Consider the following 27,125-nt stretch of genomic DNA (forward strand, 5'->3'; position numbering starts at 1 on the left):
GATAAGATCTTGTAATTCTGTCTCTGTAAATATGTGTATAGATGAAACTCCCTTGCTACAAATTGTATTTATTAGAAAGAAATTACAAATAAGTTTGTAATTGATTTAGCAAAATTTAATAATTTTATATTATTTTATAATGTCGGCTTTTAAAATAACTCATTATTTTAGGTACATTCAGTTTATAGGAATTTTAACTCCTAATGAAACAAATAATTATTTTTTCATGGTACCTGATTTTCACTTGTTGTTTATTTTTCGTATTTGTTAATTATGCCAACTCTTTGTATGGAAAATGTTCCAAAACTAATAAAGAATTGATTAATTATATGAGACTGTGGGGCACCTAAAATACAAAATGGCGGCCATCCCCATCCTTTGCTTACCAGCCAATAATCGAATTCGACGAAGCCCTGAGTCACGCCCCTTACTCCCACCCTAACCTTTTCTTATCGACTAATCATCGGATTCGACGTGGCTTTAAGCCACGCCTTTTACTCACTACTATTTTTAGACCCTATTCCCTTCACTCCTACGTCACGCCCAATTTAACCCTCACTCTTCCACACCTCTTCTTATTTCCTAGATTCATTGGCTCTTAAATCCCGCCTGCAAGACGACGAATATCCTCCAAGCTGGCCCGAGACCTTAATACTATAGGCAGCTGCACTAAGTTATATCGATTACACAAATTGAATAATTTAAATAATTGTAAACAAACTCAAACGCACGTGTGCTGCATTTATGAGTATTTATGAAAATACTCATAAATAAATAAATAAACATAAAAAATAAATACTTGTTATGTATGACTTACATTTTTCAAAATTTCGCGATCTGCTTTAGCCTTAAACTAGTTGGCTGATTCATACTATTTCTGATTAACTTCCTGCTATTAAATTGATCAAGTAAAAACTGTATGAAAATGTCGTTTTAGCTTTTTTTTTTTAGCGCCAAGAGGATGATCTATATTTTTTTCTATGATTTAAGGCGCGTGTTGATCAGAGGTCATTGGCGCCCGGAGCTTTATTCAGTGCACTGCCGGCTTCCGGACAGTGAGCTGTATGAAGCTCCTAGGAAGAGAAAATCCAAGGGCCTGCAGCTGGATTCCAACCCGGGGTCTCCGTATGGGAATCCAATAAGGTAACCACATAGCTAATCCCTTCCCTCTGGATGACCTGTATTATTTTTAGTTTACTAGTTAATTTATGTATACCTGTACTTGTTCCAAAAAGAGATAGTAGGCGTCTGTAAAGGGTATAATATTTACACGTTTGTAAGAAATAGAGTTTCATACTTCAAACAAATTACTTCTACAGGCATTAGTATAAGTGAATGTTAGGGGTGTTAGTGTAAATGTTAATCTAGGATACCGAAGGGAGGCCTAAGGTCCATGAAGAGTCCAGTTCTCTCTACGAGGCTTCACTAGGAAGTGAAAGCCTAAATATTATTAGGCACCAATTTAGTCTCAATTCTTCTAAATTAATCATTTACCTACTTCAGTTCATTATCAATGTGGGTGCAGTAACATCTTAAATATTACAAATAGGGTTAAATGTTGCTGTAATTCTGACTTTCAAGAAGATTCACAATCGTAAGTAGATTACTACTAAATAAATTATTTCATTTCTGCTGGTTGCTATGATTTTCTGTATATGTGGAACTCACCTTTAGTGAAAGTAAAACAATTAGCAAGACATGTAAATGGTGAGAATATAAATATAGATCACTAATCCATCTTCAATGATGATTAAAGATATGTCTGATGATGAGTTTTAAAGTCCGTGGTACTTATTTATTTACAAAAAAAAAAATGTTTTTCGTTAGTACCTACAATAAAACACTTTTCAATTAATATTTTGTTTGAAGTGTTGGCCAATCTCTGCCATTAGTTGAATATTGCATCGCTAGAATGCGTCAATTTCAAAAGTTGAGCTAGCTTTCTTTATTGATTGTCCATTTTATTCCCGAACTCTAATCAATTCAACAATGATATTCTATCTTACGAGCCGTAGGAGAAACTTATATATATAAAAAAAACAGTGATTTTAAATAATATTCTGATTAGAAATTAAGTTGAAATGATGGTCCAGCTCTGCTAATGCTTGTACACTCATCCGCTAGAATGCATGAATTGACCTGTCAAAACTTATTGATCGTTAATTTTCATTTTCCTACTTTTCTTTAATTTTGTATAAACATATTCATTTATACTTATCTAATAAGAGATTATAATTTGATTTATAAATTTAAACTTGATAACAGTTACTATTTGAGATTTAATAAGTGGGGTTAGTATCATATGTTCGCGAAGGTAGCAGTCCCACCATGTACTTGATCCCCCTAAACTGTCACTTCAGTTATAATTTTGGGTAGCTGGTGGAGTCTACAGCCGCTAGAACGTGTGTTGAATTTGCAGTGGCTGTTTTATTTATTTATTATTATTTTTTATGTTTCCTTTAATATGTAAATAGTGCTTTATAATTTTCACTTACTAGACACTTTATTTAAAAATATATATATAATATATAAATATAGTTTGTATTTATTTATGGCTAGTTAAGAATGGCAACTGAATTTAGTACAGGAAAGTCTGTATTTATATTGGCCATAGTTGCTGGTTGTTTTGCAATATTATGGCCAAATATATTCTATCCTATGCTACAAGGATCGTATCCATCAAAAGATTCACTCACCAGTGCCCAAGGTAAAGTAATCTAGAACTATATTTTATCAGATAAATTTTAGTATATTTAATTAGTTTGATTGATTGGTTCCGGTTATCATATAATTAATTTTTTTTTATTTATATGAGGCGTTCACTTCTGAATTGCAGTTAAAAAACTGTAGTAAAAGACCTGTTGAGGGAACTATAATTATAATATAATCGTTCGAGGTACTGAAATTTGTCACCAATTTCAAAAATTGGTCTGTATCGTGATCGAAGTAGTCGTTTTGGAGCCCACTGAGTGGAAGAAAGTGATCTGTGTAGGCTTGTACTAAGTGTGTGAACAACTCTAGCTCAGAAATAAAAGAAAAAACAAATTTAATGAAGTCTAAGCTTAATATTTCGTTTGGGTAATTCCATTGGGAACTGTGGTAAGTTAGAGACCAAAATTCCTCTACTAAAAGTAATAATTCAATTATTTTTGTTTTTGTTTTTTGAGAAATTTATCGTAAAACGCCCTAAGGATGTTAAATTTGGTACACACATTACAAAAAACGTAGTATAATAACTTAAACATATATAATTAAAATTCAAGTAAGAGTTAAATATGGTGGGGAAAATCCGGATTTAAAGTAAATCCAAAACCGGAAGTGCCTCTACTGAAAGGACTTTTTTTTGAGTTTTTTTTTTCTAAAATGGTGCCTAACGATTTTTCAAAAGTACATGTACATATTGCATGTATACAAGTGGGTTTATAATATTTATAATCTTTTCTCTATGAATAAGTATTATTAGTTAAATGGCAGTTCTGGTGTGGTGGTGAAGACGGAGCTTATTTCTCCAAAGTGTCATATACGGATTTAAAATCGTAAGAATTAAATATTTTCCACCCAAGTTTGAATCCGAATAATGAGAATTGTTGTTAATGAAAGTCGTGTTAATGTTCACACAATTTTCTGGAAAGATTCATTTTAAGGTGTCGAGAATTGTTCTCTCCCCTCCAATCGGGCGCTTCCACTTCTTGTTATATTTCTAATTTAACTAATTTTCTCCAACATTTGCTCTTTTCACGAAATTCAGCAACAAAAATTTTCCTTAAACTTTGCAAATCTCACTAAATATCATTTTAATCTGGTACTGTGATGGCAGCAGCGTGCTTTTCATAAATTTATCGCACTTGACAAAAAAGTTTCTCAAGCTGGAACCTTAAGAATTACGGTAAGAGAAAGACATTTTTAATACTTAATTGACTTTTAAGGAGAAAAGATTTATATTTGATTTCCCCTTCTTAAAAGAAACTTCATACTAGATGTTTATATATTCACTTATTTCTTGTAAAAGCGAGAATTGCAGTCTTACAGTAAATAAATTAGACATTTTTAGTTTTGTTCCATTTTTTTTTTAAATATTATTCTAGGGCAGCGTTTCCCAACCAGTGGTACGCGAGTTGCTGGTTGGTGGTACGCGAAAAATAATCAATGGCGGACATAAAAAATTAAATAATACAAATATTATAGTAACGTTTTTTCCTCTAATTCATAAAAATTATATTAATATTATACAGTATAGTTGCTAATATGTAGAGTAATAAGGTTGGACTGTCTCGAGATATCCGAGAAAATATAATACATTTAAGAGGATTAATTCTAAAACCCGAAATCACAAATGATAATTGGATTTCAAATCCCCTTCTATAAAGACAAATTTAGGAAAAGCTACATCATTATCGATAAAAGATAAAGAAAATTTAATAGAATTATCATGTGACAGAACTTGAATCATAACTATGTGTAAAGATCACCTTAAAGAGACTGGATTGTCATGAGTAAGCTCTATCCAAGCAACATTAAATTTAATTAGTACTTACAGGTAGTTGAATGCTTAAAAGAAATTAATTTAGAAGATTTGGGCACAAGTAAATTAATTAATAATTTTGAAGAGAAAAATATGTACGCAATTTTTTATTATTTAAAAAAAATGTTTAAACTAAGATCTTACACTTTACAAAGTTTATAAAGTGAACATGAACTTGAACTTCTTTGTAACAGATACATTGTATCTCTATACAAATAAAGATAATAATAAATAAAATAACAGACTCGGAATAACAAATTTCACGAAATACAATCAATTTTTACGAAGTGGAACCAATTTAGCATGATGTACTACCAAGTGGTAGGCGAGTCAAAAAAAAGGTTGGGAAACGCTGTTCTAGGGGACTGTGTAATAACTTTTGAGACCAAAATCGAACAATCAAAAAGCTCGTTTTATCGAAAATAACGCAATTTTGCTTTCTTTTACAATTTGTTAAAACAGATTGCAATTGTGGCAAATTTACGAATTTACATTTTCATCAAAACACCTTTTTTCTTCCCCTTTGAGTCCGGAAAAATCGAAATTTCACTATTTCAATCGAAAATATCATTATTTAATGGATTTTTTACTTTGAGATTTTCTCAAAAGATGTTTTTTTACGATTTTCTTGAAACTTCAAGTTTCCATTATGGTGTAAATCTATATCGATTTAAAGTTGTAATATTTTTAGAAAAATCTTCATGTTAATGAATTTTATTAGAGGAAAGAAAGAATTAGTAAACAATTACTCGCTACTGACTCCAAAATTTTGACCTAAATCTTAACCAAGGCAATACGAGGGTCGTTTGAAAAGTGCGTGCAAAAATAAAAACTACTTAATTTTTTGGGGTAAACCTTTTTTATTTTTCAACATAGTCTCCTTTTAGGCTTATACACTTCGTCCAACGCTGCTCTAGTTTGTTGATCCCTTCCGAATAATAGGATTTGTCCAAGTCTGAAAAATAGCCATTCGTTTCTGCAATCACCTCCTCGTTTGAATAAAATCTTTTTCCCGCCAGCCATTTCTTCATATTGGGGAACAAATAATAGTCCGAGGGAGCCAAGTCTGGAGAATAGGGGGGATGTGAAACGAGTTGGAACCCTATTTCCATTAATTTTGCGACCACAACTGCTGAGGTGTGAGCTGGTGCGTTGTCGTGATGGTAAAGGACTTTTTTGTGGGCCAATCGTGGGCGTTTTTCTTGCAGCTCGGTTTTCAAACGGTCCAATAACGATGAATAATATGCACCTGTAATAGTTTTACCCTTTTCCAGATAGTCGATGAGGATTATTCCTTGCGAATCCCAAAAGACAGTCGCCATAATCTTTCCGGCCGAAGGAACGGCCTTCGCCTTTTTTGGCGCAGATTCCCCCTTGGTAACTTCTTTGGTCTCAGGAGTGTAGTGATGTATCCATGTTTCATCCACAGTGACGAAACGACGCTTAAAGTCCTGCGGATTCTTCTGGAACAGCTGCAAACCGTCCTTGCAACATTTCACACGATTTCGTTTTTGGTCAAGCGTGAGCAATCGCGGCACCCATCTTGCGGATAGCTTTGTCATGTCCAAATGTTGATGCAAAATATTATGTACCCGTTCATTCGAGATGCCCACAGCACTAGCAATCTCACGCACCTTCACTCTTCTGTCATCCATCACCATATCATGGATTTTATCAATGATTTCTGGAGTAGTAACCTCAACAGGGCGTCCAGAACGTTCAGCGTCTCTTGTGCCCATATGGCCACTCCGAGAATTTTGAAACCACTTATAAACTGTTCTAATCGAAGGTGCAGAGTCACCATAATGTTTATTAAGCTTCTCTTTAGTCTCCTGAGGCGTTTTGCCTTTCATAAAGTAGTGTTTAATCAACACACGAAATTCTTTTTCGTCCATTATTTGAAAATCACTCGACTTCCTCGATTCAAACGAATGCCAAACACAAAGAAATAGACCGATCTGGCTGAACTTGGTGTGTGTTCTTCCAAGAGATGCTACTAACTAAACATAACCTCGATACGCGCCAGTAGTGCTATCTCTCTGACTTTGCACGGACTTTTCAAACGACCCTCGTAGTTCAGTCGGTCGCAGTTTCTTCAAAAATTAGATTGATACAGCGTCGACTACACTCTCCGATTAGAGGTTATCGATTTATTTCTCTCATCTTGGTAAGGCAGTTTGATTAGTGTTTATAGCAGATAGATTTCTAGTCTGGAATGCATGCTACGTAATTTTAGGCTGATGACAGAAATGGTTGGGCATCCAGTATTGGTTAATCCTCTTCCATCTAAGTAACTTTTGGATTATTTGGTAGTTACTTAAAGCCCGCATGCCTCATATAAGTTCATCCCATTGTTGGTCAAGGCATACCTTCAAGTGGTTCTGCTAGTGATTGTTCTAGGGACTTGGCCGAAGGTCCATGAAGACTTAAACTGTCTTTATACCATCTTATTAGGTACGATAGGTAAGAAAATATCTCCACAGAACGAGTTCAGCCTCTGTGAAGTCTAATCATGGAATTAGAGATAACGTCCCTTATATATCGTATCAGATATGTGGGTCTCTGATGTTCAGAGGATGTAGACACAGCCCGCAAAAACGTTGGCAACCAACCCTAGACTTTTCATATAGAGCGTCTATGCAGACTTTTGTCAGATAAGGTAGAAATGGCCTCTCGATTTTCTCGGCGATGTTATATTGCTTTATTATGAGATCTCTGGCAAGTTGAGACCAGTGGAGATGAAGTCGCAAAGAGAACTGGTGGGTAGAACCTTAAGACGTTATGAAGAGGCTATATCTACTCGTACAAGGCTTGGTACTAGGGAATGGACTATAATAAGCCTCTATGGTGTCTTGAAATTCGTAAATAAGCTGATGCCACCATAGAGGAGTTTTAGTTTTGGCACCTTCCAGTCATATCGATTTGATTAGGCTTGAAGAGTGTGAAGAGGAACTACTGCATTAATCTTGAATGCACGAGTTGTTCTTTTCCAAAGAGCTGAACTGTGAGGGATTATTTTTCTTCATCTTGTTGAAAGAAGTACAAAGGCTCACCACTGTATGTCCCTAGCTATGTACATAGTTACTCATTCTTCTTACAGTTTACTGTGACCGATCAAGAGATCTACGATCGTCCGAATGGTCGCTGGACCTCTTAATACCTCTGGAGTAGCCAGAGTTTTTCACTCACCGTTGCTACGATTGTTTATGCGTTATTGGTTGCACTTTTTTACTAAATGGCTCAGATTCTTTGAGATTACAATGGGAACTTTCTCGGCTCAGATAGGCTCCCGTTCTAGTGGCCGAGCTTTGAATCCTTGTTGTTTCTAGTATCCATCGGTCCGTGTTTGTGTGTACGTGTTCAGTATAACTCAAACACGATAAATGAAGAAACTTTAAATTTTATATTTTATTTAGGTTCAACTATCGTTGCTGGCACAAGCATCTGGATTAAATTTTTGCCAACCGTAACTGCTACTGATTTTTCATTTTTTTTTTTAAGTTTCCCAAAAAATGGCTGCGCCAATTTCCTTGTGACAACTTATAGCCCATTAAATTGTTCTACAAATTTTATTTGAAAGGTATTCCTAAAATTCGATTAAGGGCAAAAGAGAGGATTGGTGATTAGGTGATTGCTTTTAATTATTGCGTCAACTAATTTTTAGTATAAAGTAAGTGTTTAGAAAATCTAATTACGTAAACTAAGAAAATAGTGTTCTCTCTACATTTCTTGATTGAATAGTAAATTATAAAATAGCATAAATACAAAAACAAAAATTGACTAAATTTTGCCAAGACGTAGATTTCAGAATAATTTGATACTGTTTCCGTAAAAAAATTGAAAAAAAAGAAAAATAACAATTAAAAAATTGCACAGTTTTAAAAACTTTTTGGCACGAAGTGTGGATTTTAAAAGAAAGTAAAATTATAGATATTTATATATATATATATTTTATCGGGTCACAGCTATGAGACTAAAAATAGTAACCCTTGCCGACATTGCCAACATACAAAATACTTCTTGCCATGTTTCTAAGCTTTATTTTTGCAACCATTAATCTCACTGTCTGTAAACTGCAGAAACTCTTGCAACTATAAATAATTATTCAGACGAGAGTAATAGTTTAGACTGAAATAAGAGGAGTAGTAACTTACAAGAATGTTTTTTAGTAAATCGAAATTATTAACTAAATGTTTTCTGTAATTTCTCTAAACAGTAACCAAAGGATTTTATTTAAGGGTGTAACGTGTAATAAGCGTTTCTCTTTGGGTTGAAGAGGTTCTTAGGGCATATAGATCCTAGTGGGGTGCTAAGGAGATTTCCGACCAATCACTTTCTTACTTCTATCAATAATCTCAAAGTTATACTTCATCAACTTCCATCTAGGAAGAACTATGTTACTAATTCACCCAAAAAGTCTATTCTTACCATCTCCACCACCTGCTTGCCTAAAAAAAAAAGCCTATCAAATTCTTCCTCCTCTTTGATCATGGCTGACAGGTTTATGAGGGCTTCATTGGTTGATGAATTATTCTTCTAAGACATATCTTCAGAATCCATAAACATCACACCAAGTCTTGCGTAGCGTTAAATCAGCTCTGCTCTGAGTTTTGTCGCCAATACTTCCTTGGAGCCTTCCTATAACTCGCTTCTAATCACCAAAGACATTCCTACATCCTTCTATTCAAATCCTTTGTGCACTGTCGCACATTCTACCCTTTATATCCGTTACCACAGGACAACCAACAGCCAGGGCCGGATTTTCCTATAGGCTATCTAGGCTTCAGCCTAGGGCCTTAAGATCAAGAGGGGCCTACATTCAAATTGTTAGCAAAATGAAAATTACTCCATTCTAAAACCAGTACCAATAACAACATGTTTCATTTAACATATTGATATACGAGGTCGTTTGAAAAGTCCGTGCAAACTCAAAGAGATAGACTACTGGCGCGTATCGAGGTTATGTTTGGTTAGTAGCATCTCTTGGAAGAACACACACCAAGTTTCAGCCAGATCGGTCTATTTCTTTGTGTTTGGCATTCGTTTGAATCGAGGAAGTCGAGTGATTTTCAAAAAATGGACGAAAAAGAATTTCGTGTGTTGATTAAACACTACTTTATGAAAGGCAAAACGCCTCAGGAGACTAAAGAGAAGCTTGATAAACATTATGGTGACTCTGCACCTTCGATTAGAACAGTTTATAAGTGGTTTCAAAATTTTCGGAGTGGCCATATGGGCACAAGTGACGCTGAACGTTCTGGACGCCCTGTTGAAGTTACTACTCCAGAAATAATTGATAAAATCCATGATATGGTGATGGATGACAGAAGAGTGAAGGTGCGTGAGATTGCTAGTGCTGTGGGCATCTCGAATGAACGGGTACATAATATTTTGCATCAACATTTGGACATGACAAAGCTATCCGCAAGATGGGTGCCGCGATTGCTCACGCTTAACCAAAAACGAAATCGTGTGAAGTGTTGCAAGGACGGTTTGCAGCTGTTCCAGAAGAATCCGCAGGACTTTAAGCGTCGTTTCGTCACTGTGGATGAAACATGGATACATCACTACACTCCTGAGACCAAAGAAGTTACCAAGGGGGAATCTGCGCCAAAAAAGGCGAAGACCGTTCCTTCGGCCGGAAAGATTATGGCGACTGTCTTTTGGGATTCGCAAGGAATAATCCTCATCGACTATCTGGAAAAGGGTAAAACTATTACAGGTGCAAATTATTCATCGTTATTGGACCGTTTGAAAACCGAGCTGCAAGAAAAACGCCCACGATTGGCCCACAAAAAGGCCTTTTCCATCACGACAACGCACCAGCTCACACCTCAGCAGTTATGGTCGCAAAATTAATGGAAATAGGGTTCCAACTCGTTTCACATCCCCCCTATTTTCCAGACTTGGCTCCCTCGGACTACTATTTGTTCCCCAATATGAAGAAATGGCTGGCGGGAAAAAGATTTTATTCAAACGAGGAGGTGATTGCAGAAACGAATGGCTATTTTTCAGACTTGGACAAATCCTATTATTCGGAAGGGATCAACAAACTAGAGCAGCGTTGGACGAAGTGTATAAGCCTAAAAGGAGACTATGTTGAAAAATAAAAAAAGTTTACCCCAAAATATTAAGTAGTTTTTATTTTTGCACGGACTTTTCAAACGACCCTCGTATATATCGCACCCCCGCTAAAAAAGAGTCACAACTCAAAAAACATTGTTTTGAGAAAATTGATGTTAAAGAATTTATTTCACTTGAGCCATTCATTTATCAGTTACCGTGCCAAAATACAAGTTAACATGTTGTTTTACTGTTTCAGGAATATATCAGCTCGATGCTATTGGTGCAGTAATTTTCTCAAAAAATAATTCGATTCTTTTTTCTTTTTTTTAAGCGATTTTTGAGTTGTGACTCTTTTTTAGCGGGGGTGCGATATCACAGTAGTGATGTATTTTATTATCTCTAATTTACAAACTTAAAAATGGGAGGTGAAAGGGCCTCATAAGTGGAATAGCCTAGGGCCTCTTTTCATCTAAATCCGGCCCTGCAGCAAATCCTTCTTCATCCATAGTTCTTACCAGTATTCGATCGGCACGCCATTTTCACTTTCTGTTTATATATCCTGCTCTTCCGTCACCTCTATCTACTCCATGTTGCATTGCCTAAGTTCCCTTTTTGGTTTTCTTCTATTGTTTACACACTTATGTGTCTTCAAATAATGATTTATTTGCATTTTTAAGATATATGTTATATATTTGTATTGATTTCAAGATAATCATTTAATTTCTTGCCAGCCAAATTATGCCATTTTTTAAAAATTCTTCTTAGGAGACCTATTCCTGAAATAAAAAACAGTACCCATTTCATTTCATTAATTTTACTAGAATACTTATTTATTTTACTTATTAGATTTATTTACTTACTTATTAGATTACTTATTACTAAGATTGGAGAAAGTTTAGTAAGATAAATTACTATTAAGAGTAAGTAGTGTGCCTGTTCACACCAGTTTTTGATTTTGTTTTTTGATTTTATTGTGTTTTTAGTATATTTTTAAATAGAAGGATTTTTTTTTTTTTTTTAATTTACAATTACAGGCGGATGTTGCGATGTTATATTCGACAATGATGTGGAGGCTATTAAAGTTATGACAGATCTTTGTGAAAAGATTCTACATAGTAGTCGAATTACTGATAGCCGTCCACAACATATAACCGTAGTTACTGGTAAAATAAATGCTGCAATGGCAGAAGAATGTAGAGAAATTGTCTGGCAAAAATGCCGTGTAGATATTACACAAGTATTAGCTTCGAAAAGTGGTCTAAATAGATCTTATAAACAATTTCTAGAAGAATTAAGATCATTAAATAGTTCTGTTTGTCTAAAACAATCATTTGGTGTATCTTTTGGATTGATTGGTCTGCCAAGAACGATTCGAATTTGGGGATTGAATAGGTCAAGTAAGTGATCTAAGTAAAATTAGTTATTGTGTAATTGTGTTTTGTTTAATCCAAAATACTAATATCTTATTAATAAAGTTTGCTTTTTAACTTTTTCTGTAACTTGACCTGCTATGATTGAACACTGCTAAAAACTCTAACCTGTCTTAGACATTGTCACGACCCGCTTTGGTAAAAGAGTGAGATGTGGGAAATCTGGAGATTGATTTTTTTGGGCCTCCACATCTTTTCGCTTCCGTTTGGTGATTGGCTGAAGATGATCAGAATTCATTGGACAAAAAGACAATTCTCCACTGCTATGTCTAAATTAACAGTCATGCTGTTCGGGGTTGAACGAATAGTAATGCAGGATACAAGTTGGTGTCCGTGAGCTATAAAACCAGTTTTATTAAATCTTTTCCTTTTTGGGGCATTCGCTTAGTTGATCCGCATGAACTTGCGAAGGAATGGGAATGATCTTTTACACTTAGAATGTCTCAATGAATCTCCAGCATCCGGAGCGATCTTGTAACCTAAGTATGTCCGGATGTTTCATTAAACAATCCAAGCGTTTGGGCGACTTCTACCTTTTTCCTATAACTGTTCAGATGTTCATCTGTTAATAAATATTAATTGAGGTTTGTGAAATTGACATGTAACTGAGCTACATAGTTATATTTGATACGAATTCTACAGATTCATACAACTCAGTGATTCTGTTTGCTACTTCTCTGCAAACTTGTCTAGATCCCTTTCGTACGATCAGGATCTGAGTCACATTCAGCGCAGATGGTTAGTAGCAAATGACACACCCTTCATTGTTCTTTTAAAAGAAGTACTGGTACTTCTTCTGGTGCGGCCTATGCCGTATTTTCGGTCTCCTACTAGCTTTTTTGGTTCTGATTTTCCAGTATGTTAGCTGCCCATTTGACAGCAGATATTTCGACTTAGCAACACCAAGGATCTTCTATTCTCTAACCTGTTGTTCCTCGCCATTTTGCGCTGAGGTTTTACTGACATCCACTCTTTCTTCTTTACTGAGTGTTTTTTTTGGGGGGGCCAGCATTTTGCAAATTGTATCACGATGGAATCACCATTTTGTCACGCGTATTCTCGCAAATAAAACAAACAAAATTTATTCCACCAAAATCATTCTACTATATTTTTTTCACAAGTCGCTGGGAACTTGATAAAAGGGTGCTTCATTGTTTTTTTTTCTCTGTTGCAAATCTAATTTTTTAATGTGTACAAAATTTGCGGACAAAAATATTAGTTTTTAAACAAAAAATAAAGCAAAAAGTAATTTTCACCTTTTAAGTCATTACCAAAAGTTTACTAATAAACCATTTCCGCCAAACCCAACTATTCCAGGGTTTTAGTCTGGCGACCCCTCAATTACCCTCATCAGGCTTTGCTTCTGACAAAAACAATTAAATCCCCTTCCCCTATCATTCGATAACAAAACTCGTATAATTTTATGCAATTTTTCAAGACCAAATTAAGAACAACTACAACTATCCTAACTGCTATACAATATACGAGGTCTAAATTAAGTAATGAGACTGATTTTTTTAAAAAATTTTATTCAAAAAGAATTACAGTTCTATATTGTCACCTTCAAAATAACTTCCTTCTGAAGCCACACAGCGCTGGAGACGTTTCTTCCACTCCTCATAGCAGTGCTCGAACTCCGATACTGGAATAGCCTTCAGCTGGTCAGTTACAGCCGATTGAATGTTTTCGACTGTCCCAAAATGAGTTCCCCATGAGGTGATTTTTCAACTTCGGGAAGAGAAAAAAAGTCACAAGGACTCAAGCTAGGCGATTAAGGAAGCTGAGGAGCCACAGGAATGTTTTTACTGGCCAAAAACTCGTTTATTGAAATTGCTGTGTGACAAGGCCTAAAAAAGCAAGGATGGCGAAGTCAAAGATCAAATTTGTTTTTTTCGATATCCACGGAATCGTCCACAAAGAGTTTCTACCTCAAGGTCAAACGGTCAATCAACACTTTTACCGAGAGGTTCTTGAAAAACTTCGAAAAAGGGTCATTCGTGTGAGACCAAACATCAAGAAAAAGTGGGTGTTTGCATCACGATAATGCTCCTTGTCACACAGCAATTTCAATAAACCAGAGTTTTTGGCCAGTAAAAACATTCCTGTGGCTCCTCCAGCCTCCTTATTCGCCTGACTTGCGTCCTTGTGACTTTTTTCTCTTCCCGAAGTTGAAAAATCACCTCAAGGGAACTCATTTTGGGACAGTCTAAAACATTCAAACGGCTGTAACCGACCCAGCTGAAGGCTATTCCAGTATCGGAGTTCGAGCACTGCTATGAGGAGTGGAAGAAACGTCTCCAGCGCTGTATGGCTTCGGAAGGAAGTTATTTTGAAGGTGACAATATAGAATTGTAATTCTTTTTGAATACAAAAATTTAAAAAATTCAGTCTCATTACTTAATTTAAGACCTCGTATATCACGAACTATATAGAATGCGCTAGATGTTAAGCTCCCATATCGAAATTTAACCAAAAGTTTCATTTCCAAATAAATAAATAAACGGAAAGTACAACAGTAACTGCAGTAACTCCAGCAGTTTAATTATTAACAAATTATAATGAAGCAAATGACGGAAAAAAAATACTTAAAAGTGTCCAAAAATAAATAAAGCAACCAAAATAAGTTGTACCCACGCAATTCTTTGTAATGTAATCAAATTACACAGGCTAGCTAACACTGTACTTGGCTGAGTAATCTAATGTATGTGCAATTTTATAAAAACATTTTTTGTTAATAATGTGCATTTATTTTTGTTTTGTTAATACTGTTGTTACGCTATAAACTTAATGTGTGACTTTTGTGTTTATTGTATTTACTTTAATATTTTAAAAGCTAATGTTTAGTATTTACAGTTTTACTCATTTATTAACTACAATTTCAGTTTTGTCGTTCAGTTTTTTCTGGTCCACTCGGATGGACAATCTTCGTTCCAACGGCTTCATCGCGCAAGAGAAAAACCCTATCTTAGTTTAGTTTATAAAATTATGATCACGGGCCATTAAAACAATGTACATCCCATTATAATTTAAGAAGAGAAACTAACATTAAAAAAAAAAATTCAACATCTGAGGTCGTTGGCGTCCGGAGTGCACTACCAGTCTCCGAATAGTGTTCTCTTGTTACAGACAACACTGTCCACAGTTATTGAGAATTTTACTCTATAAATAGAGAAACCAGTATATTCGAAAATTAAAGAAATATTAATAAGAAATAATCTTGTTACTTTACAACATTCTAAAGAGAAGTAATTGCGTTTTTCGAGCATAATTTTTGACTTTTTTTTGTCCATAACCAGAATTTGTCAATTACTCTATATTTTTCAATGTTGTGCTTCAATTTTGGATAATTTTCAGAAGTACCAATAGATCTGTAGTACATAAAAGTATGAATAGGGTATAAAAATATCTATTGTATATAGTATAGTACTCGTATATTTATCTAGTGCATAAAAATATGAATTTAAAGTACAAATTTACATTCTACTTACTAAATAGTTACTTCAGTTGCAAGTAACTGGAACTGGTGCAAGGCGTATGAGTTAAAAGGAAGAAAATAATTGCTAGCTGAATCCATTAGCCTCAAAAGACACAACTTTGACATTCTCTTTGAATCCATATTTAAAAATGCAAAGAACTAACTTAATATTCTACATACAATTTTATATGCAAACTGTAAGTTTTCATTCTAAGATGTGTTGTAGTGTGCGTTGGTAGTGTTAGGATTAGATTTGAAAAAAAAACATTTAAGTACGTCTAATTTTCTCGAAATACTGGCTTCTCAAAATTTCCGAACAATAAAATCGCTTATATAATAAAGATGTTCGGTAAAAAAGCTTGTATTGCAGTAATTTTAGCCGTTTGCATAAAACGCTGTATGAATTGTCAGCGGTTAACAAAGAAGTGGCTAAAAAAAGTGTAATCACACACTATTCTGTTACAAAAAAAAAACTAGTTATCATTATTTAATGCTTTAGTAAAGTAAAGTAATCGCCTATTTTTTTCAGGCAGGGCTTAACCTCCATTAGGTGTCGAGGATGGGAGACGGAAGCCAATACTCCACTATAAACAGTTTTTTCTAACAAATAAAAAGTAATCTAACGCGGGATTCGAACTGGCGATCTCCCTCTTACCAAGCCAAGCTCTTAACCACTAGACCAACACTTACCCCATATTTATAGCTTTATTTATGTTTACAGAACATTTGCGACAAGAACGGCCTCCACATCTTAGGCCAGAATTTCTTCATCCGGCTCTTAGAGAAAAAGGAAGAGCTATCCCTCATTCACACATTGTGCCAAAAGTTGATGGCAGGGTATGTATTTTAACAGCGCCTAAAAATTATTTTATTTCTTCATATTTCACTTTTTCTCACACATTCTCGCCAAAATTCTATTTATGAACTTGTGTTTTTCCTGCCCTGCTGATTAACAGTATTCAGAAAGAGTATTGCTCTTTTTTTTCTGTTGTTTATAGTTATTGTTTTTTGTTTTGTTTTTTTGTAACTGTGGCTATATTTCGGTAGTAAATGCTGAAAAATCAGCAGACAAAAATTCAGTTTTTTTTTTATATCTTTTAACTAAAATATATAAAAAAAAATTGTGTTTATAAAATTATATGTGAGTATGTAGCCACAGCAAATATAAAGGCTGGTGGCGATTTGTGCAAAGTAGCTCTAGAAGCTGTTTTGAACGAGCCAGCATCCACAAAGCGGCTAGAGTATATTGCTGTTCATTATTATCTTATTATTAAGACAACTATCAATATTTTCTAATTTGAAATTCTCTTTTCCCCATAGCCACCACCAATGCCAGGAATGCGGCCGCCAATGGGAGGAGCAGGACATGTGGTTCCTCCACCGAAAGGGAGCGGTACAATGGGAATCGTTATGCCAATGTATACTATAGGCATTGTTGTATTCTTCCTCTACACAATGATGAAGGTATAGTGAATATAATTGTTTCTTAAACGGTTGAAATACCTTTATTTATGTAGTTTTCAACATAAATTTCAAAATTAGCGCATCACGTTGTTTTTAAAATTAAATTTCTCTTATGTAAAAAACTGGTGCATACATCTTTCAACTATTATAATTTAAAAGTAAGTTGGAAGTGTTAGCAGAGTTACCAGTGCTTTCAGATCACATTTTTTACTCTCACTGTTACCAATGATCACAAGCCATATTAATTTCGTGTCGCTTACAATTTAAAAATATCATTCTTCAAGTATTAAGATTGTGGTGGTGTAGTCCATCTAGCCAGCTCTCATTGAATCTACTTCTCATTTAGCAGTAAAATTTAGTAAAAATATTATATCAAATAAATTTTTATTCTAGTTGATGTTCAAGAAGACGGATTCAAACGGCAATTATGATTCTTTTACTTCAGATCCAGATTTCCATCGAGCTGTATTTGGTGATTACAATTATTCTAGCAACGAGGAAGTTGCTGCAGAAGATGCAACAAAATTAGGTTAGTAGAAGATTTTTCTCTTTTCATTTTTTATTTTTAATATTATTTTTTTATGAATATATATACTTATATTAAAGAAATATTAATTGCTAATTTGAGAAATTACAATGAATTTTGTCTTTTTTCAAAGTCAAAGTTGCACAACTATTATTCAAGTATTTTTTGGTAAGTTTCATTGTAGGGTTTTTTAAGGTATAAAGTAAACATTTCTGGGCCGAATGTTTGGAAGTTCTACATTTAAAAAAGTAGACCTTCGGAATGCTGCTATCTACAAAACAAAATCAAAAAGAGAGTGAAAATACTGTCAAAAAGCCGACATATTTTTTACACTCAGTCACAAAGTAGAAAACCGGACACCCTTAATGCTCATATCCATATTTTCATTCTTATATTGATTAATAATTTTATTTTAACATCAGGCAATTAAAGGGGAGCAAAACGTCTAAGTTTTCATGAGAATTAATGGAATGAACTTAAGTAATCGCTTGTTTTTTTCATGCGGGGCTTAACGTCCAACTACCAGTTAGCACATTCTTTACTATTTACATTTTTTCTAACAAATAAAGAGTACCTATACGCATAATTCGAAGGGGGGTTCCCCACCTACAAAGCCTTGCTACTATGTAACTACACCCGCCCGAATTAATGAAATAATAAAATTGTTTCAAAGAAAATTCACCTAAACATCTGAAAAGCGTTTAATTGACTGGGTTCCCCACTTGTGAAACAGTAACACAATCTTCGAAAAGAGCAACTCGGAGTGGTACTTGTCTTTGGAGGCGGCGATTGACATCTAACATTTCTCCCAATAATTCCTCTCTATATTCAAAAGGATTGTATCAATTCATTGTGGTAATCTCCACTTGCTCCAAGTATTGAATGACGACTCGAAATACGGTTAGTCAAACAGTAACATGCTTAAGCATAAACTTTCCTCATGTAAATGGAGCACATGGAGCCACACGTTCCAAGAGAACTTCTTTACTATGTGAAGTTTAATGCTCCAGTTCATGCACAGACAGTTTGGTATGTGGGTTGAGTACATTTCTCACCATTATTTGCTTACAAAGACCTGCGACTTACATTGTATATTCTACTTACAGATACCTAGTTGCAATTTTTACTTGTTCAGGATGCAATAAATAAATAGATTACTCAAATGTATTAGAAAGATAAGTAATGTTCTGTTAGCGTTTACAATATAATTATGATCAACTTTAAACCCAATTAGTTTAAATAAGTTTAAAAAATTCAAATATCCCTTTTTTAATACTGTGTGTATAAGTTGCAAATTAGGAAAATAATGTTCGGTAATGTACAGAATTTTTTTTTATTCAAAAACTTTGTTATTGGTGCTCTAGGTTTTGAATTCTATTGGTGCTCTTGATCAGGAGCTTCTTGAGAGATTAGGAGCTGTGTACGTTTATAATCATTTTATTCTTGTACGTTATAATATAAAGCTCTTTAACTGCCCAGAAGCTCCTGATGAATGGCACCAATGGTATTTGAAACGTTAAGCACACAAAAAAATGTGCAAAAAAAAAGATTTCCATTAACATTGCCTAATATGCTTCTTGTAGTTTAAGATCTGACGATTTATAAACTGTTTTTGCTTACTATTTCTATTATTAAATGAATTTATTTTTTATTATGGTGGACGGCAATAAAAGGATGGCATGAAAGAGATATGAGTAAGTCTATATTAGTATTATTAGGTAATACTAAGCTATAAGTCACTATACACATTTGAATAATTGACTTAATTTTTACTTTTAGCCTATGGCAGCATATTTTCACTTTAAAACTATTAGATAAGACAAGAATCTTTGAACTGAGGGCTATTAAACGATCATGGTGGCAATGGGAACTGTATTTTGTTTTGAATGGATTGGTCTTGAGGTTTGAAAAGTAGATCTCTGGATCCTAGAGTTTTGTTGTGAGTTTGTTTCTTTGGGATGTTTTGCTCGGATTCCCAGTATTCTCTAGTTTGCCATAAATGTTCTTTAAGAAGTATGAAGAGAAGGATTATTTTAAAATGAACAAGCTTCACGCTTGTTCTAGACAGAGTGATTCAAAATCTGTTTTTAGGGAGTTTGAATGCCACAATTTTACCACGCTTCAAAATTTTTCTGGTAAAGTGCACAAGTTCGGTAACGAAATGATGCCCTCCAAAATACCAGTCCTTTGGTAAATTCTAAGATGCCCAGCTAATGCTTAGAGAGCGAAATGATCTACCAGAATGTTCTACCAATTGTTCCAGTCAAGTTACAGTGTTTTATATCAAACTCCAAATGAGCTCTTCTGGTCATGTTGGCAACAAAGGTTGTAAAATATTATTTCTGAAAGCCTGATTCTAACAGTTACAGCGCATACTAACATTACTCAGCGAAAACAACTTTAGCAGTTTTAGAATAGATTTTTATTTTCGATTTCGGAGAGTGAGCGTTAATATTATTCGGTGATCAAACGGTTCTGATGCTCTTAGCCGACACGAAACTTGCTTTATGAGCACCTAATGGCCCTGGCCCTGTCTCTGCTGTCAGTGGAGTCAGGGAATCCGAATGTTCTTGCTGCATATCATTTACTTCGCCCATCTTGGGAGAAATCTCGGTTTTTTGATTAGCGTTTATTGGACAAAGAAATTAATACTTTGTCATCAATAAATACCCACAGCGATATGCATTAAAATACAAAAACAAATAAAACTCACTCGCGAGGGAATCACGAATATGAAGGTATTAATTTTTATTTATGTTGTCATCTTGAATTAAGGTAATTTACTAATGGAGTTGCAATTCGCTTGTTTGACCATCAAATGATTTTCCGAATTGATGACAGGCGATGGATCCTCTATGTTCTATTACTGAACTGAAGGTTTGAGATTTTTTCCATGTGAAGTTACCTGAAGAACAAGGTTTACTTATTCGCTCTGTCATCGATAAATGATTAATAGCAATCTGCCAGAAAAAAAATAGCCCATGTGCAAGTAGAAATGTTATATTTATTAAGCTGAGCTGTTATTCTCATCAATGAATGCATTCATAAATGTGTATGCAGTGTTCTACGCATCACCATAAATGAATCTCTTGTCTGGTCATTGCCCACGTTTTTGAAACACCTTATGGTTAATGAAATACCATTAAGGGGTAAACTGCTTCCTAGACTTCGAAGTTTCATTCCTACTTGGAATAATGCCGGGTAAACATCAATATGCAAGAATTAAACATATTTCTCTGTCATCAATCTGAACCGAATAATTGATTTCTAATTTTGAATAGTGTTCTTTAAAAAAACTCAAGGATTAAAAACATATTGATAAAATCCAGTATTGAAATATTAACAACAATGCTTCAGCGATAGGGTCAAATAAATTTATTGGATAAAGCCGGGTATAAAGATGTTGAAGATGAAGGAAAGGCTTGAAAATTTACAGGAGATCTCGAACTGGACATGCTAAAGAAGAGACTACAAGAAACTGAGAAGGCAATGGAGAGAATCGTCGCTAAGATGAAGTCACTACCTTATGGCACCCTTGAGGTATCCCTCAAAATGTCCCACGTGTATATGCATCATGCATTTTTATATAGTTTGCTCCGCTCTTCCAAAATCAATCCTTTTTTTCAATAAAGGATTGTCAAAATGTTTTACCAATTTTTCGTTGATCATTACTTTTATTTTTTTTGCGATAATTTATCCAACAAGAGGCAATTTAATGCTTTTCGTTTTATATATTTAAAAGACATGAAGTACACAGGAAATTGTAGCTATTTTGAATATAGTTCATCTGTGATTTGAAATTTTATTACACTTTTTTCTTTATTCAAGACTACTTGCTCGTTCAGAATTTTGCATGTTACAAATTTAGTAAAGTTATAATTTGCGAGTTAATTGCCGGATTTGCAGTTCCTTTATTGTTATTTTTGTATTTTACTTGCGTTTCACTATACTTTCATTCTCACAATAATCATAAATTTATTTTTACCACTTGTATATATTGTATATGAATTGCTAAATTGTTCTTTTATTGATTAGTACAATGTTTTTTTTATAATTACTTGGAGTTAATTATTATTTTTAAGTAAGGTCCGTTTTTGAAATTGCCGAATGCAGCTGTTACCTCGAACAACATCGGAAAGTCGATAGTTTTATCGAAAAGAGCACTACCGAAGGGTGATGGTTATCCTTTTCTAATTGGGCCCTTCCTTCAGTCACCAGATGGTATCTGGAAAGTACCTGGAAAGGCAACAGGAGAAGGTTTTGCCCTAATAATTTTCCTCTAGGGTCTCTAGTGGGGTATAATAATGTTACTGTCTCAAAAAAGTATCGTTGTTTTACTTCTGAATTTTTGTAAACGTTTTTCTTCAATAATATTAATTAAGATTTCGCAATATTTTTTTCTAATATTCTTCTTCAGAATAATTTTTTTATTTTTTTCAAAAAGCCGCTGAAGGGAAAATAGATTGATTGAATATAACAAATTGCTAAGCACTCTCACGCGGTTGATTTTTTTTACCTAAAGTTCTAATTAAAGAATAACATTTATTTTTACTTAGGTTGTAAAACAGAAAAAATGAAATGTGAATTTTATGGATAAAATGAAAAGGGCTTAAATGCTGATTGTGTAGCCAAATGCCGATAGATAGAAAAAGAGTAATTTTACAAAAGATCACAGTGAAGTACCATTTAGGGGTTTACCTAGAGTTCATTAATTTCAAAACAGACCTTACTTTAAAAACACGACAACTTTTTCGGCCGATATTCTGTGCAGTGTGTTTGCTTTGTGAGAGTAGTATATAGATTTAGAAGGTTTAGGTGCAGTTTTTAAATTTTTTTAAATAATTGTAATTAAATTTGATGTTTTGAAGATTTATTTGTAAAAGTGAATTACGAGACAATTCTAAAGTATAACAAAATATACATTAAATGTACTAATTTAAACTTATATATTCACATGTAAATTTTAAATTTAATTTATCTATGTTCTGAAATTTCAATATAACACTGGGAGGACTAATACCTGACAAAATATTGCTGATAGAAACGACTGAGATGAGTCTTTAAGGGAAATTTTTTATAATTTCACTCACTATGCATTATATTCCACTGACTTTTATTCATTAAATTAATTTCATTTAATATTATTATATTCATGTATATGCATCAATTGAAATGGTCATTCCATGTGAGCAACTGTTTTTATATTACAAATCTTAGACCAAATCTCAATCGTTTTTCTAGAAATTTAAAATTTTATATTGATTAATAATGAAAGTATTAATATGAAAGTAGATTGGGTTCCACAAAGGAAAATCTACTAACTAACCGAGCTTTTATCATTGGAATTCTTCTTCATGGTTCAGTTATGAATTCCCCTGCACCACGATATAATAATTTGTTCAATTTTTTTTTTTTCTCACACTGGTTGTATAAATTTGTGAATATATTTGCCTCCACTTTAATTGGCACTATCATAAATACACAATTCTCCAGTCTTAAAGATATATACTCTTTTAATTGTTATAAATACATTAAATTATTATTATTATTTTGTGGAGCGGATAAGAAGTACCAACTCCTCTTGCCACATTCATTCTTAACAACATATGCAAATCTAAGTATTAAGTAGTTAACTGGCTTTTGTATTGTACATTCTCTAATTAATATTTTACCTAACCTTAATTAACTATTTCACTTGTCTCTCGTTCAAACGTACATTCTCAACGTCCTCCATAGACCCATTCATACATATTTTGGTTCATTCAATTTTATTGTAAGATAAAATGTCCCCAAGCAATCTACTAACAAAAAAAGAGATAATGATTTAACGCAATAATCTTTTCATGAGTTTTTTCTTCATATATTTTTATTATTTTCTTTATTTCATTAGACCTACATTACAAATGGTTATACTTTTTTGAAATAATTTATATTATTGCTTAATTAGTGATAAGATTGTGGGAAGCCCTAACACTGAAAAAATGCCTTTGGCGTTTGGAGCTTTTTGCAGTACACTGCTGGCCTCCGGACAGTGTTCTCTCGTCCATCACCCACAGTGAACAGTAAGAATCCCTTCCCCCGTAAGAGTTGATTTATAAAATACGCAAAATAACAGTTCATTCTGTAGTATCAGTAGGTCTTAAGTCAGGCATGGTTTTAAACGAGTTGAATCGGATGATCTACCTATATTGAAATGCTGAACTCAGGTTCTAAATTTTTGTACAATAAATTGTCGGTAGTGTGGTAGTTCCAAATCTTTTTGAAGCCAGAGTAATCCTCACAAACTATGGAGCATCCAAGGCAATTCTGTCCACTTTATTTTTAAACAACTGTATTCTCTGGATTTTAGATTTTAATAAAGTGGCTTGAGAATACTTTTATACTATATTATAAAACATTTAGCCTTTAATGCAGTTTGTGTGTTAATTAATGGTTAGAATGTAAATAAGACCTTGCATGCGCTTCGTCCAACTTCTAATTTATGTGGTATTCCAGATTAATCTCCTATCTAAGTGGATCCCTAAGATAGCTTACAACTTTGTCTTTGGAGTTCCATGCATTATGTACACATCCAAAAGTAAGCGATTCAGGGTCTTGTACTCACCTTAAATACTTTTGAAGTGATTTTCTGGAGGTTGTAAAGGTATTTAAGAAGATCGTTGATGTAATTTTGAAGAATATTTCGGGCATCGATAACGTTTTCATTTTGAAAGGATACTGCCGTATCATCTGCAAAGAGTGTTAGAGAAGTTGATGAGGGATACCATACATGTAAATAACATTGGCTAGAGCATAATTTCTTGAGGAACGTCGAATGTAATGACATACTTACTAAGCCTTACTCTAAAATTTCGGTCGTCTAGAAAGGAGCAAAAGGTTTTCTTAGTTTAGGATGGATATTGAGGCATTTCTGCTTGCTTTAATTTTGAACTTAAAAGTGTCATTCCTTGTCAAATGCTCGCTGGAAATGCAAGAAGACTGAAACAGGGTTAGATTTTTGTTTTTCAACTACATTTACGATAAGTTCATTTATTCTCATTAGTTCATGTATGTGTAAATCCAAATTGAACTTCAGGACTAATTTTTTTTGTTAAGCATTTAGATAGTCTCAATTTCGGAACTTTTCCAAACAATTTTCGAGAATGGGGACACGGCTTAAGGTTGACTTGCAACCTAATTTTTGTTTTACCTAATTTGTGAATACAGTCAATTTCTTCTTCTTTCCTAGATTTGGGAAAATAACTAATAATAATTATTGGAAATTGAACCTGATACTATTACTGCTTTTTCGAAAGATATTCAATAACTATAGATGGAATGCTATCATGCTCTGGACTTTTTTTTTAACTATAACTCCTTTATCAGTTTAGATATTTCTGAAGTGGTTGTATGTTTTATGGATTTTTCAGCGCAATGTAGAATCTACTATTTCACTTATTTTGTTTTCTTCTGAAATAATTGTTTTAAGCAGGAGAGAAGGCATTGATGTAGGCGATAGAACTAATCCTTATTATCGAAAAATGTGTACAAGACTTAGTACAGTGGTAGAGATTTGTTATTTGATTATTCATTAGAAAAAATATCTCATACTGTGTTGCTATAATTTCAAGTTGGAAGTAAATATAATAACATTAATTATAAGTTATATTTCCTGGGCATTTTTTAAAATATATTTTCGCACCTACGATTTGCTTTTAATTTTTAAAGCTCAACTGTGCAAACTTAAACCATTCAAATTGTTTTTTTCCGTAATGGTCTATTTAAAACGTGTATATTTTGTGCGATGATCTCTTTTCTGGCCAGGCAAAATTTCATACAAGCGTATTCAATGTATGCATTTCAATGGGTACTAAAGGATCATGTTTTTCATTATTAAGATTAAAGAAAAAATATAGTTAATATTATTTTAATGGTGGCCAGTAATTATTATTATATTTAATAGAAATTTACGTATTAAAACTGAATTGTTAAGAAAAAATGGCCAAAAAAAGTCAAATCGATTGGTTTTTTCACGGAAAAAAATTAGGAAGTTCCCACTTTCAGCTACTCCATTCTTCTCAAATTCGGAATTTAAGCATCAAAAGGAAGGCATTAGCTGAGTTGTTAGCGAATACTGGATTCCAACGCGAAGGTCACGGGTTCGAATCCAGCTATGCTGACCCTTAGATGTTTTTTCTTCCTTGGGAGCTTCAAATTAATTAATGATTTTTTGATAGATATTAAATATCAAATACATATATGTTTCTCAATTAAAAATATGCTAAAAAAAACAAACAAATAATCCTAATTATATTTGCTGGTATCGTGCAGTAACTTAGACTCTGTTTGCATAGTCGTATCAGCCATCACAGGACTCGTCGAAGAGGTGAACAAACAAATACGATCAGATGAGAATCTATCATCTACTCTACATGAGGTACACACTACTCAAGAAAAGACAAAATAATAAAATTTGTTATTATTTTTTTTTTTTTTGTTGGCTTGACAGAAAAAAATAATATTTTTGTTTTTCAAATTTAGAGCATGCGTGAATCGATCATTTGGCCAAAAATTTCATCTTCCTAGCCCTCCATACTTAATGCACTTAAAAATGCATTTGCAAATAAATTTTGTAAATAATAACTCATTGTAAAATTTCTTCAAAACATTATGTCCAACTTAATGTTTGTTTTTTTTTAAATAATTAAATTATTTTCATTTAAAATTGTTTAAATTTGTTTTAAATCTAATGGCTTAAAAAAAAAACTTTAAGAGGCTAATTTGAAATTATTATTAAAATAAATTTTACATTTTAATTCTAAAAATTGAATGAACTATAATAATGTAACAATAGATTGCTCTTAACCATTTTATTATTTGCATTGACTTTTATTTACCTACTTGCTGTTGTTAATGCGCGCTGGAAACTTGCGTTTAAAAACACTACTAGCCAAAACACAGTCTATTAGTGGGTACAATCCACAATCTCTAGACATCTATTTTTATCACATAAAATCGCGCATCCAGATTAATACATGTTATTCAAACTTTGAATTCTGTTAGTGCTGTGACAAAGCCAAACAAGAAACTGCAGCGAAAAAGAATTAACTCCTACAATTTGCTTTTATATCTATTTATGTTATATAAAATGTGTTGAATATAAATTTAAATAATAAATATAGGCGTACGTTATGTTGGTATTTTTCATTGTTGTAAATTGGGTGAAATAAAAAAAAAAATCTCAAAAAAAACAGTATTTTACATAAACTTTTATTAATCTAGCAGGATAAAACGTTTCGCTTCTCCCAGGATTTAACTCCACTCTCTTGTACAAAAACTGAGATAGTTATATTTGACCGTATATTACCTATTTTCTCATTCCTGGTGAGAGAAATTATAGCGATAGAATATTGATTCAATAGTTTAAAAACATAAACGCTTTATTCTGGCGTTTTAAAGTGCATAAGTTTACCGATGTTCGTTTAATTTATCAGAAATTAATTGATTATTCATCGATGAAATTTAAAAGGCTTTTCTATTTTATTTGATCAAATCATTGTCAGCGCATCGTCAAATCTAAAATATTCCGTGAAATGGAATGCACGAAATACATATCTTTACTTACACCGTTTCCAATGATTATAGAGAAAATAAATCTAAGGC

The 27,125-nt window shown here is 33.4% G+C and overlaps 1 protein-coding gene across 6 annotated transcripts in view; it reads left to right on the plus strand.

Moving 5' to 3' along the window:
• The first annotated feature begins 2,318 nt into the window (after positions 1-2,318).
• The window catches only part of RIC-3 (RIC3 acetylcholine receptor chaperone), a 36,484-nt gene continuing 11,677 nt past the window's right edge, over positions 2,319-27,125 (plus strand). The window contains exons 1-8 of one of the 6 annotated variants that reach the window (XM_074138775.1): positions 2,341-2,466; positions 2,560-2,707; positions 11,623-11,985; positions 16,215-16,330; positions 16,814-16,957; positions 17,351-17,486; positions 19,157-19,177; positions 20,920-21,023. In XM_074138775.1, coding sequence (XP_073994876.1) covers positions 2,566-2,707; positions 11,623-11,985; positions 16,215-16,330; positions 16,814-16,957; positions 17,351-17,486; positions 19,157-19,177; positions 20,920-21,023 — 1,026 coding nt within the window. In that variant the 5' untranslated portion in view covers positions 2,341-2,466; positions 2,560-2,565. Of the gene's footprint in view, positions 2,708-11,622; positions 11,986-16,214; positions 16,331-16,813; positions 16,958-17,350; positions 17,487-19,156; positions 19,178-20,919; positions 21,024-25,816; positions 25,900-27,125 lie in introns of all 6 variants that reach the window. The other 5 variants (XM_074138774.1, XM_074138776.1, XM_074138777.1 and 2 more) reach the window with 5 other exon arrangements.

The sequence above is a fragment of the Rhodnius prolixus genome, unplaced genomic scaffold (assembly GCF_049639745.1).
Source record: "Rhodnius prolixus isolate KJV_2025 unplaced genomic scaffold, Rpr scaffold_11, whole genome shotgun sequence".
Lineage (NCBI taxonomy): Eukaryota > Metazoa > Arthropoda > Insecta > Hemiptera > Reduviidae > Rhodnius > Rhodnius prolixus.